The 14165-nt window shown below is 33.6% G+C and overlaps 1 protein-coding gene across 1 annotated transcript; it reads left to right on the top strand.

Annotated features, from left to right (window-relative positions):
- The first annotated feature begins 387 nt into the window (after positions 1-387).
- Positions 388-2121, top strand: LOC114289732 (protein CANDIDATE G-PROTEIN COUPLED RECEPTOR 7). The gene has a single exon (XM_028233500.2). It carries the CDS (start codon positions 535-537, stop codon positions 1837-1839), a length of 1305 nt encoding a protein of 434 aa, XP_028089301.1. The 5' UTR covers positions 388-534; the 3' UTR covers positions 1840-2121.
- Positions 2122-14165: the final 12044 nt, after the last annotated feature.

A 14165-nucleotide genomic window follows, 5' to 3' on the forward strand; every position in this document is an offset into this window, starting at 1 on the left:
TATCAGTCCGAATTGATAAGTAAATAAGTTTAATTAATAGAACTGATTAATAAGTATCTTTTATAAAATATATATCTATTAATGGATAGTTTAGTTATTTTACAACAATTTGTTCTTATAGATAAAGTGGTGTTTTGAAAAATTGATAAAAAATTAATTTTTTGACTTTTTAATTTTTTTAAAATTATTTTAAATAAAAAAATTGATTTGTTTTGATTAAAAAAAAGTTAAAAAACTAAAAAATAATTTTTTACTATTGTTCCAAAAGGCGCCATAATATTTTAAAGTATGTAACTTTACGCAAAGAAAATCGATAATTTTCATTATATTTTAACTAAAAAATTAAGAAAATTACTAGGAAAATAACATGGTTAGAAACAGTGAATGACTCGTTTCTCGACTTTTCTACCAAAGAGGTTCCTTATAGCTAAAGTTCCTAGTTTAACCAACCAAAACTCAGATCTCTCTCTCTCTCTCTCTCTCTCTCGTCTCCGGATTCTACCCCATCTCCCTCCTCCACCGCCACCACCAAAAATGGCGATCGCGGCGGTCATAGCCGCCGTCATCCTCTCTCTCCTCCTCTCCCCCACTACGGCCGAGATCAAAAACCTAAAAATCACCGCCGACGCCCGGTTCATGATCCTCTTGGAGAAGTTCGGATTCACTCACACCGGTCACGCCTCCATCGCCGTCGCCGGCGTCTCCGTCACCTCCACCCTCGCCCCCCCCGATCCCTCCCGCCTCGGCTTCTTCCTCCTCTCCGAAGAATCCCTCATCCAAGTCCTGCCCGAGCTCCAACAAAACCCTAATTTCTGCGTCCTCGATTCCAAACACATCACCTCCCTCTTCACCTTCCGCGAGCTCTCTCCACCTCCCCACTCCTCCTACAACAACTCCTACACCGTCACTTCCCCCAATGAGTACATTCTCTTCTTCTCCAATTGCGCTCCCGAGAGCCAAGTCTCCATGAATGTCCACACCGAGCTCTACAATCTCGACTATGGCGTCAAGGACTTTCTCTCCGCTGGCCTCACTCACCTCCCAACCCTCTTTTTCCTCTTCTCCATTACGTATTTCGCCTTCCTAGGGTTTTGGATTCACATTTGTTATAAAAACAAGCGATCTGTTCATCGGATCCATCTTTTGATGTCTGTATTGATTTTGATGAAGGCTTTGAATCTGATCTGTGCCGCGGAGGACAAGCATTACGTCAAAGTCACCGGTACGCCTCACGGTTGGGATGTCTTGTTCTATATCTTCCAGTTCATTAGGGTTGTCTTGTTGTTTACTGTGATTGTTTTGATTGGGACTGGTTGGTCGTTTTTGAAACCCTTTTTGCAAGAGAAGGAGAAGAAGGTGTTGATGATTGTGATTCCCCTTCAGGTTTTGGCTAATGTGGCCTCGATTGTGATTGGTGAGACTGGGCCTTTTATTAAAGATTGGGTTACTTGGAATCAGGTGTTTTTGTTCGTTGATATTGTGTGTTGTTGTGCTATTATTTTCCCGATTGTGTGGTCGATTAGGTCGCTGAGGGAAACTTCCAAGACCGATGGGAAGGCTGCGAGGAACTTGGCAAAGTTGACTCTTTTTAGGCAGTTCTATATTGTGGTGATTGGGTATTTGTATTTCACGAGGATTGTTGTGTTTGCCCTCAAGACAATTGCGGCTTATAAGTACCTGTGGGTGAGTAATGCTGCTGAGGAGATCGCAAGTCTTGCGTTTTATATGGTGATGTTTTATATGTTCAGGCCAGTTGAGGAGAATGAGTACTTTGTTCTTGATGAGGAGGAAGAAGAGGCAGCAGAGATGGCGCTTCGGGAGGAAGAGTTTGAGCTTTGAAAGAGCAGATTTGTTGATCCTCTTCGTCCATTTTGCTGCTCTTGGTGTTGCATAGTGTGAGTTGTTTAGTGAATTACAAGTAGATTTTCGGTTAATGCGGCTTTACCCTTTTGTTTTTCTTGTCATAAGACCGTAAGATATTCAAAATATATCGAATAGTTTTTTATGTTTTTCTGTATTTTACTGATGGAACTTTGATGTCATTTTCTTGCTGATGATTGTACTTCTAAAACGTTACCTCACACATTGTTATTTCTGTCAATTGTGGCTTTCCCTTATTCATTTTCTTCTTTCTGATTGCTCAGAGTCTGATCTTTAATTTTATGCATGTTATGGTAATTTTATGCATGTTCTGATAATTGTATGCACATGGGTGGCATGTTGTTTGGACAATTTGTATGTTGACACTGTGGATAGAGAAGAACTAGACAGTAATGCTACTATTGACTCATCCATGAGTAAAGTTTTGAGTTTTAGCCAGAATACATTAATGCGTAGGTGGATTGAAACCTGTTGTCCATGTAACAAGAAGCTAATGTGAGATGATCTCGAACATGTGAAACCCCAACCATGTAAGATGAAAATGATGTTTTGAAACCCCCGCCAGAATAAACAACACTCATGCTATGTGGCCTTTTGCGGAACCTGTGATCTACCAAAGGCAATTGTAGTCAACAAAACTTGAGAAAAATCAATCTCATGACCATAGAAATTGAACCATCTCTAAGCCATTTCAGATGTAAAAAATTGTTAACCCATTTTGGAGGAAGAGGAGGGAAAGGCATCGGAGTAGATAGAAGCAAAATGAGCTTAGATCTGCATAAATATAAAAATCTCAGCAATAATAAGCTGAAACTCTGGTATCTCACTTGTTGGGGATTGGAGTCGTAGCTGTCCTTGTCAGTCTATGCAAATATGAGTGAGGGATTATTAGTGTTGGAGGAGGGAGGGCGAGTCCATCCACACGGAGAGAGTTTCGTAAGAGAGGAGAAAAGAGGAAAAAGAAAGATGGGGCTGAGAAATATCTAAGGCTGCGTGAGATGAGTGAAATGAGAAACTCTAGTTTCTTTTAGGCATATATACCCAGCTTGCGAGCCTACTTGAGCGGAGCCGTGATATGCTTGAACTCATCTTGTTTGGTAAACAAGCCTAAAAAGGGGCTTGAGTTCATTCAATTATGAAACAAATTGAGTTCAAAAGAGTCCATAACAAGCTGGGCTTGAATTGTTTATGAATAATTTGGTTTGTTTGTAGCCTTAATCATGATGGGTTCATAGCAAGGGCTATGCTTTATTGATGATTTGATATTGCATGGATATAGAAGGAAGGAGGGCAGTAGCTGGTCACACAATTGCCTTATTTCGTTGGAGATAGATTTCTTAGGGAGATTAGGAACAATACATTCTTTTGGTCTTGACCGATATTGACCACTTCAATATCATACTATGAATGCTCTATTGAGTTTTTTTGCAGAATGTATCATGTTGAGGAATTGGTCTATAAATAAAACAACATTTTACTTGGGATCCATTTGTAGTTGGGTGATGGTTAGAGTGAACATGTCCTTTTACATTTTGAAATTTTAGAGATTTTAGATTCTTTTGGTTCTTCATAGGGGTGTCCTGGCCTTTTCCAATGAGTCAAATTGTACTTGAATGTACCCCCTTTGGCGCCCTTTAGTATTTGTTTGAATTAGATATAGAATGCTAGTGCTTGTATATAAATTTAATACAATTTTGTTTGAAATGTGATTATTTTTGTTGATTATGATTAAAATTAAAAACTAACACATAAGAAAAAAGGGTTTTTACGTTTAAGACCAACGGGTTGGCTTGGTGGATGAGGCACTATCTTACTAGGTGTGATGTTGGGGTAGTGGGATGCCTAGATTCGAGCCTTACTAAATTTTAGACACAACTTTCCCTCCTAGCGTGGTTAAAAAAAAAGGTTGTAAAGTTATTAATCACCTTGATCAAGGAGAAATCAGTGAGCATTTGATACTACAAAAAATTTCATTTTTTTATCTGAACAAGAACGATGTTCATCTTTTAGCTTTAATATTAGTTCAGATTATGCAAGCGATATAGAGTAAAATCACCATCGTCATCGTGATTTTTATGGTCAAGAATTTTGAATATTGTCTTCATGTAGGGGTGGTAATTCCTGACATGTCTCATAAACATGACTCGGATCTGACACAATTAGTTGTTTGTGTCATAAACAGGGTCAACACGATTAACACAAATAATAAATAGGTTTGGTTTGGGTTTCATCCCTCATCTTTTCATAACATGCCTTGACCTTTTAATTTAACATGTCATGCCGACTTGACTAATGTGAATCTATTTAACCTGTTTAAATATATAAATGGGTGTAAGCGGATTGTGGTGACTTGAATAAAATGGGTTTAAGCGGGTTTTGTGTAAATGGGTCATAGGTTAAAAAGTAAACTAGGCATGACCCATTTATTAAATGGATGAAATGGTTGTGTCGTGTTGGCCATAAACAGGTTGTGTACAGTTGTGAGTCTGGATGCAATTAAATAATCATTTTGTGTTTCTGGTTGATCCGTTTAGTCAAATACTCAATTCTGGACAAGACATTGAACATGGCTAACATGCCACCTAACCTTACTTTTCCACTTCAATAAATGTTACCTCGTCTTTGGCTCTATGTTTTTCTTGTAATTCTTCTGAATGACTGTTTATTTCATGGGAGATTTTCAGCCAACAAGTTTATTTTGGAAATAATATTGAAGACTTGAAGCAGGACAAGAAATAGATATACATATACGGTGAAATATATTCTCGCTACTGCTTTTTTTCAGTCCAAAATAGCTTTAGATGGGCAGACTTCTCTTCTAAGGAGCATATATGGAGTACCAATGTCAATAGACAAATTGGAATTCTTGTCCTGATATACATATAGTGTGGGAGTTCTTCTTGACCCTTTGTGTTTCTTTTCCCCATCCTGCTCCAAACAGCTCCCATCATTTATTTTTATATGCTGAAGTTTAATGTGCAAGTGCCTAGAGTTAGGAGCTCTTCATAATTGAAAATGCTTACATCATGCTGCTATGCAATAGTTTCATGTTGTATGATAGATTTTCAGATAACAATTGCTGCCTTTTTTAATTATCAAGAAATGATAGATGCATGATATTAAAAGTTTTCAATGTTAGCCGATACTTGGCCTTATGTTTTCCATGACATCGAATTGTATTGTTCAGTCTGTAAAGTTGCTTAAACTATTATCTTACTGCATAATTTAGCTGGCTGACCCCCATGTGATGTCTTTTTTATGTGTACTTCATTTGATTCTCATATTAGACTCAAAAGGACAGTGAAACCTTGACATTGGTGTAAGAATGATATGACAAGCATAAGTAAATAATCAACTTGTTTTAATTCAAGAAATTAGTAGTAGCACGAAGTGGTTAAAATAAGTTGGTGCATCTTTCACATTGTTGAATAGTTGAAAGCATTTCCTGTTCATGGTTGAATTCCTTGCAAGCTTTGGATTACTGTGTACATGAACAAGACAAACCAACCTGTGGAAGCACTCCACGAGTAATACTCGAGAAAATTCCTAAGCTGCCCGGATCATTGCATCACAAGTCTTCTTCATACACCCACATTACCGAATCCAACACTAACATGGCTTTGTGAAAGTTTGCTTCAAACACCATTTTTTATTAAAAAAAAAAAATTGATTCGCATGTGTTTCCAAAGTGTCTAAAGCGTGTTCAGGTTTAATTTTTTATTTTTTTATTTTTAAAAAGGGACACATTTGAATGAGTGTCCGACAAGAGATGGTAAGTGTTTGATGAGTGTCGTGTAGGTGTCTGACATAGACACAACACCTTAGAAATTTCTGTGTTTTTTAGGTTCACATCCCTTGATCCTGCATTGTTACACTACTTTTACATCTGAATGGTCAAGGACGGTTAACAAAATTTTGCAGTTTTGTATTTAGAGCTCATTAAGTAGTTTTGTATTTAGAGCTCCTTGAAAGGATTTAATAAGTGTTGTTCTAGCTAGAGTGTAAAATTGTTAATTTGGCAGGCTTGCTTCACTAATTTATATATCTGGTATCAAATTTTCATCTGCTAAAATTTTATTTTACATTGATTTTCAAGAAGGTGATATAAGTTGATTATAATTGGAAGCTTTGATCTTACCCATTGTTGCCAATTCAAAGATTAAAGCATGGTAAGGCTGCAATCTTGAACTTTTCCCTTTATTGTTCAATGTGCTTTTCTTTTTCTTTTTCTTTTTCTTTTTTTTTAAGTAAAAAAAAAAAAAACTCTTCCTTTAAAAGGTTTGCTTTCTTATTACCCTGTTGTGGCTTTTCATTAATAACTCGCATGATGGCTTATTTAATAAATTCATGATTAACACTTTATTTCACATTCTCTTACTTTTTTCTTTGACAAGAATTCATGCGGTCTGATTGGTTTTAACAAGAAGCCACAAACTTCATAAAAGCTTTGGAGTGGGACCTGTCTCTTTCTTCTTCTTCCTTGTCCTTTTTCCCCATGCCCTTGTCCTTTTTCCCCATGCAAAACACGAAAGGGACTTGAGGCCCTAAAATTTAGGTTGAGTAGTCAACTACATTTAGGTTGAGAAGTCAACCACCTTTTCACTTGGGTGAGCTCTGTGAATCCATTTAAGTCTTCCTTTCTAGGTACTGGTTATGAAGGAAACAGGAGAGGATTTTTGTGAATACGTTGGAGGGTAGGAAGATTTTAGCTTAGTGTCCAATCCAATACAATAATGGACATTGTAACAAGAGTTTTTAAAGCTTTTGGTAGTCAGGGATGCCAAAAGCATTGAAACACTGATAATGGACATTGCACCAAGAGTTTTGAGGCTTCCTGTAACAGTGTGTCAGTGTGTGTGTGTGTGTGTGTGTGGGTGTGTGTGTTTAAACTAGCAACCCTCGATTGCTCAATACAGGAAAGTCGGCTAGTCCTTGTCATCTGTTCATTTGTATGACTTTTTCTAGTTGATGTCAGTGCAATTATTAACCACTTTCGTTGATTCTATATCATTTTTATGTTTCTATTTTTCAGTTCGTTTGGATAAAGTATTATTTGTAATTTGTAGGTATAGAAATAAGAGATCAGTTCAAAAGAATATAGTTAATTTAGTTTGGTGGATTCTACACAGAAGAGGCAAGGGACTGTTGGCCTGAATAATTGGTCATTATTATATTTTTGCTGAAGAGTATGATTAAGGACATATTGATAGTGCTTGGTACAAGCATAGTATTGCTTACGGCCTAGCAACCACATGCATATTTATATATGATTAAGTGCCTATTTTGTATTTTTCTGCTGGCACTATCCTATGGAATCATCTGTCCTCACACTTATATTTTTGCTCTAGAATATGATTATGCACCTGCAGTAGAGTTTGCGAGGTAACTTAGGTAGCTGAAATGCGGCTTGATAGTATTTTGTCGAATGCCGTCTTGGCTTTGTGGTGACTTGGGATACTACTACAAAGTGGTTTAGGGTTTCAAATCTTATTTTTTGTCGACATAACGATGACAATACTAATCTCTAGCTCACTCAAAACTTGGGTTGAAGTCACCGCACCTTTGCAACTTCTATGTATGCTTGTTTCTTGGGTATCTTGTAGGGTGATGCGTGATGGAGACACAGGTTTAAGATGCTACAGAATTATTATTAAAATAATAATAATAAATAATTATTTATAAAGGTACAATACAGGTAGATAAAATATAATGGTAAGAAAAACTTATTGAAAGTGGTGTGTAGTCGTGGTTTTTGAGAGTAGATTCTGTCCCTGTGAGAATGTGATTTGGTGTAGCAGGGTTAATATAGTCATACCCTCCAAGATTCAACTGTCGTTTCTCTGCAAGTGTGTACTCGCAATACGAATGTGTCAACAACAGCTCATTGTATATAATATATGTGAACATATTTTTTTTTGGATAAATAAATAAAACACCTTCTTAAAAAAAAGAAGACGACTTGAGATGTATACATGTGTTTTCTTGTTGTGATGTTATATATATATGTGCTTTCCTCTTGTAAATATGCCATAAACTTGTGTAATGAATTGAGCCTACCTTTAATTTGTATATAACAGATGCTTAAAAACCATTTTGTAAGGATAATATAGAGACAATGAACTTAAAATTTGTATTTTGAAATTCAAAAATATCTAACAATATGAGCATCCGGGATTCACCCAATCGTTGGGATTCCATGTTAGCACCCAAAAATTAAGAACAAAAAAATAAAATAAAATTGTGTAGGGTTGTAGGATATATGTATTTTTTTTTGTCGGGGAAATGTTTGAGGTCTCGAACGGTTGAGGCTCAAATGTCTCTAATTCTTTTTTTATTTTTATTATTATTTAATGGGCTGTGCCTGTTTGATTGTTTTTTTTTTTTTTTTTTTTTGGGAAGGGTGGGTCATATGTATAGGTGTGCCAAAAAATAGACATTCCGCACCCATTCAGCCTGTGTGGTTTGATTAAGTGTCTGAGTTAAGTTGGACTGGTTGGATGATATAATTGATTGATCAATTAGGAATAAACATATAATTGGGATTCATACAAAATAATATGGAATTAACAAATTTTAATTAACAGGCTAACTGATCAGTTAATTTTATCACTCAATTAGTCAAATTCAGGTTGCGTTGGTGCGTGATGTCCACCCTTCTTAAAAAAAAAAAGAAAAAAGAAAACAATCAAACCAATGTAACCCAAGAAAAAGAAAAAAAAAAGAAAGGAATTGTGGAGGCATTCGAGCCTCGACAATTTGAGGCCCTAGCACTGCCCTTTTTTTTCCTTGCATTCTCTTAGGGGTTGGTCTAGAAATTTTTGGGTTGCCATAAGAAGTTAAGAGGCTTTTTTTTGTTTTTGTTTTAGATGACAGTAAATTTTTGGATAAATTATAAATACATTTGCTGAGGTTTGATTAAAATATAAATTGTCTTTTGCGATTTTAAAAATTACATTTCATCCTCTGAAATTTCTAATTTCATAACAAATTGTCCATTTTATTAATAAATTATCAAGTCAATTAACATTTTTTAATGATGTTATAAATATATTTCAATTAACAATTTAAGTAATTTTATTATTGTATAAGAGAGCAATTATGCATTTCTTTTTTTAGTTAATTTTGTTAAATAAATTTTTTTAACAAGAGGTATTTGTAATTTTTTAAATTACATAAGATAATCTGTACTTTAAACAAACATCAAGATGTGTATTTGTAATTTATCCTAAATTTTTTCTACACTGTGTGATGATTAATGAGAAAATCTTTAGTTGTGCTGTGTGATGAGTCACGAAGTCTTTTAACCCTTTGGCCTAGTTGGTTAGTTCTTTGGCCATCACGGATTCTACTCATAGGAGTGTAATGGAGGGATAAATTTTTTTTGTAAGGTATATGATTGCGAGTTTTAACGCTCCTAATGTATTAATTTAACAACTAATAACTGACTTTTGCCAATTAAAAAAAAAAAAAAAGTTAATGGTTTTAACACATTATCAGCAGTCTCTGAATGCCATAATGAAGAGTTTGAAGTCTTGATAATGATTCAAAGCTTCACTAACACACTCAATGTCTTAAATTTGTACGGCCAGTTGAGTCATGCTTGTATCACTGTCACCCCTAAAACAAAAGTGGGGTGTTCATGCTGTGTGAAAGTAGAGGGTTACATTGGAGAAAAAGTAGGAGTGAGTTTTAACATTTAGATAGATAATGAGTTCTAAAAAATATATATTGGGTCTAGTGTTATGCACGGAGGTTCTAGCGTTTTTTCTTACGAATTGGGCCTGTGTTGCTTAGGTTATTGAACCGTAGATAACATGAGAGGATCATCTCCTCACCCAATCACCCTTGCTCAAATCTCTTGCTCACACGACATGATCAATTCCTTTGTTATTGATGGTGTGGTGGAAAAGCTTTTAAATAATATGAGAGAATCTTATCTCTACCGGATCTCCCTTATCTTCTTTCCCTCCCACTACACGATCAATTTTTTTGTCATTAGTCATGTGATGGAACCAATTTGAATAACATGAAATCAGATGTTTTATCCTCAATCTAATCTCTCCTATTCAAACCTGTCTCTCCCACCTCTTGATCAATTTTTTCATCATTAATCGTGCGGTGGAAAAGGGTTCAAAACGAGGGACACGAAAGATTACAAAAATAGGGTATCCTGTGGTGGGGAGTGCGGTGTTGTTGAGGGTGATGATTGTTTCCTTCCATTCGAAGTCATGATCATTGTGGCAAATTGGATGAACTTGGTAGTGTTGAGTTTGGTGAAGCCACTGTCATGCACAGCTTAGCTTGAGGATGGACATTGTGGACCAATGTGTTACTTAACTGCCAAACTCACCTTTGATATACTCTTCCATAAACTCTGTTGCATAATAATTATATTAAGGCCTGATTTGGGATGTTAGATAAAATCTAAAAAGTCAAAAAGTTATAAAAAAAAATAAAAAAGTCATCACCATTTACAAATTAAAAATATAAAAAAATTAATATATATATATATATATATATATATATAATATTTTAATACAAACCAACTTTACACTGTTGCCGGTATTGAATTGATGGGAAAGTGGTACAAAAAAAAAATTACATATATATATTTACTAAGTTGGACGGTAATGTTGGATCCGTGGGGGCCCACCACGAGTCCCGTTTTGATAATCCGAACCGTTTAATATGTAGAACTCGTCTAGTAATATATGCTTGTAAAAACTCACGTTGATCGGATATCGCTAACTATATGATCAAATCAGTTTTGTATAAAAAAATGGATGGTGTTATAGTTAACGATTGACAAAAAAATTAATCCGATCAGATAGTTATGGATATCCGATCAACGTGATTTTTTATAAATATATAATAATCGACGAGTTATACACAATGACGGTTCCGCCCGCACTGGCCAAAGAGCACTGTCCAAATGTATTACACCACTCTGCAAGCCTTACTGCCACCGTACGGCTTACACTGTCAAAAATTTTCCTACACACTAATTTATATAATTTTTTAATACAATTTTTTTTGTAAAAAGTCAAAAAGTTAATCCAAACATCCATCTTTTTTTCCTCAATTTTTTAGTCTAAAAAGACAAAAAGTGCACTTATTTAGGACATCTCAAATAACCTTAAGCCTTCGTTTGGAATGTGAGTTGACTTTTTAGCTTTTTAGTTTTTTGGCTATTTTAGCTTGGAGCTAAAAAGCTTCATTTGGGATAAATTTTTTGACTTTTGTGAGAGAAAAAATAAAATAATTATGATTTAAATGTGATATTTTATTTTATTGACGTTTTAATTTATTTTATTCTTTTATGACTATTTTAACCCAGATTTTTTATGCCCAACGAAGCTTAAGTGGCAAGCTCTGCTACTGATGGTAGACATGAATATTTGATTGGAAGAGGAATGATATATTGAGGCCACGACTATGCCTATGTTCCCTTTAGTTTCTTTGCTTATTGCCTATGCCTGTCATTCCTTTATTTATTTATTTATTTATTTTTTAAAAAGGCAGTTAAGTTCAATGATAAATTTTTCTAGTTAACATTCTCATAGCATGGATTCAAATCACAAAAATATCATCCTAAAAAATGAGGTGAAGGTTATATACATTTTATCCTCTCAAATCTCAAAATCTCACTTTAACTAAAGTTTCATAAACTTATGGTCGTTAATATAGTGGCTTGTTAAGATTGACTTTATTTAAAAGTTTCTGAGTCTTTGTATTATGACAAAAGTTAATGTTTTATTTAATTTACTCGCATGAGTTAGAATAAAATAGAATCACATTCCCGAATCTTTGTATTATGATAATTTCAATTACGATTTATTATTCACTATTATTTTTAATCAATCAGAATAGAAATTTTGTTGAAATAATTGTTCTATCAATTCCATTTCAGTTTTTCAAATGCTACTTAAAATGCACACCATATATATTACAGATAGGGCTGTTTAATTTTGGTTAATTTGATGGTTAGGTTTTCGAAGTCGGTGTGTAGCATACTCCATTGGTGAACCGCACAAGTTGTGTTTATGTAGCCTCCGTTTGCAAAGTGGGTTGATTTTTTAGTTTTTTGGTTTTTTAGCTATTTTAACCTGGTTTGGGAAAGGCTTTTTGGCTTTTTGATTTTTTTGGCTTTTTTTGTGAGAGAGGATTGTAATGATTATGGGTTGGATTTGATGTTTGATTCTTCAAAAATGGTAGTGATTCCAAAAATTTTTATCAAAATTTCTATTAAACGTCTTACATGGGTGCAGGATTCCACACTGATATGAGACATTTGATAAAATTTTTAGAATATCTAACATTACTCTTGATTCTTTGTGCAAAATTATTTTTCTATCATACCATCTTAATTAGAAGGGCTAAGCTCCTTTTCAATGGAGTAGACTGGACGCATACTGATCTGCTTATTTTCTAAATCATTGTGTAAATTATTTATATATGTAAAAAATAAATTGATCCAATAATAATTCCTATATTATTTTATCATGGTTTTTTTTTCCATAAAAAATATAGACAAGTATAGTTTGAAAATCATATAATTTTAATTAACAAATCAATATGATTTTTTATGATCTATCCACACATGACCTATATAAGATTAAACAAACAAAAAAAATTCATACCGAGCTCTGGGTGAAATCACAAATCCGAATTAAACTGATTGCAGTTCATAATAAACCTCATTTGAATAAGGAAAATGATTGGTGGCCCTAAAAAAATTGCCCCTAATACCCCTAATTTCCATTTTGGGAAACTATTTTTTTTTTTCTTTCTTTTTTCTTTTTTTTTTTTTTTTTTTTTTTACTTGAAATGGAATTTCGGGGCATTCGAGCCCCGAAATCTCGGGCCCTCAAGCAGCGCCGTTTGAATAATTCTACGTCAACTGGACTCACCTTAGGTTAAAAATATTAACATTTTTTTTTGTCCCTCATAAAAAAGTCAAGAAATTATAAAATTATTAAAAAAAAATCAAACTCCAAAACGATGTCTAAAAATAGTTGCCTCTGAACTAGACTAGAAAGATGAGCCTGCTAATCAAATACAACCTAACAATTCAAATAGAAGCAAGAAGGAAAAACACCTTCATTGAGACAGTTCAAAATTTTAAATGCAATGAATCCAGTCCTAACAAAAAGGAATCCACCTTTTTGTTTTTTTGTTTTTGGATAAAACAAACAAAAAAAGTTTATTATTATTAAAAACTTAAACTAAGGTGAGTCCAGTAGTAAAAAAATTGGCCAAAAGAAGTCCAAACCATGATATCTCATGCGATCTAAATTTAAATCAAAGATTCTAAGGCAATCACCGCCGTCTATCACAAATCAATTTTGAACAATTTTAACTTTTTATTTTTATTTTTTGAATTAATCGTACACTTGCTAGTCAAATCATAAAATAATCTTTAGAATGAATTATATTTACTTTCTTTGGAGTTTAGTGAAAATGTATTAAAAAATTTTACAAAGTTTGATATAAATATATTGTGTTGTCTTAAATTTAAATGAGCATAAATTCTTAGCCCCCAGTTTTAGGTCAAGTTTGACATGTGACTAAAAAGTCAAAAAATTATTTAAAAAGTTAAAAAGTTATTACTATTCACCAAAAATCAAAAATTACGGCTACATAACCCTTAATTCTAATTTTTTCCTACACATTAATTTATACAATATTTAAATACACATTTTTTCATAAAAAGTTAAAAAGTTAACCTAAACAATCATATTTTTTCCTCAACTTTTTAGTCTAAAAAGTTAAAAAGTGTATTTATTTAAGACATTCCAAACAACCCCTTAGTCTTCATTTGAAACTTCGTAAATAGTCAAATATAATTTTGACAAACTTGTAAAACTTAAGATATATATTTTTAGACCTCATAAATAGTCAATGTAATTTACCTATTTCTTAATAGGGTATTGTGTGGGTTCATATTTGTTAATTCAAAATCATTTATTTTATTTATATTATTTACATGAAAAAAAATTAAATCAATTTAATAATTATAATTAATTTAATTTATCACGTTTGTCAAGCATCCAACCCTTTGTAGGGGGTTTGCTTTCCTGCATACATGTATATATGTAGCTAGCCAGTCAAAAAGTGAAATTTAACTTTAGATACAATTTAGTTGAGCCACTGAAAATATCAAATCACCTAAACACTTTATTTATTTATTTTTTAATTTTATTTTTAGTTTTAGTTTTAACAGTCAAACAGGGTGGGAATATGCATTTTCCAGATGATCATTATGTCTCTATCCTTTGATTGCG

Source organism: Camellia sinensis, chromosome 3 (genome assembly GCF_055761805.1).
Source record: "Camellia sinensis isolate YWXY chromosome 3, ASM5576180v1, whole genome shotgun sequence".
In the NCBI taxonomy this organism is placed as follows: Eukaryota; Viridiplantae; Streptophyta; class Magnoliopsida; order Ericales; family Theaceae; genus Camellia; species Camellia sinensis.

Excerpts from the sequence above, each read along its gene's own strand:
- LOC114289732 (XM_028233500.2), top strand. The coding sequence starts at position 535 with ATGGCGATCGCGGCGGTCATAGCCGCCGTCATCCTCTCTCTCCTCCTC.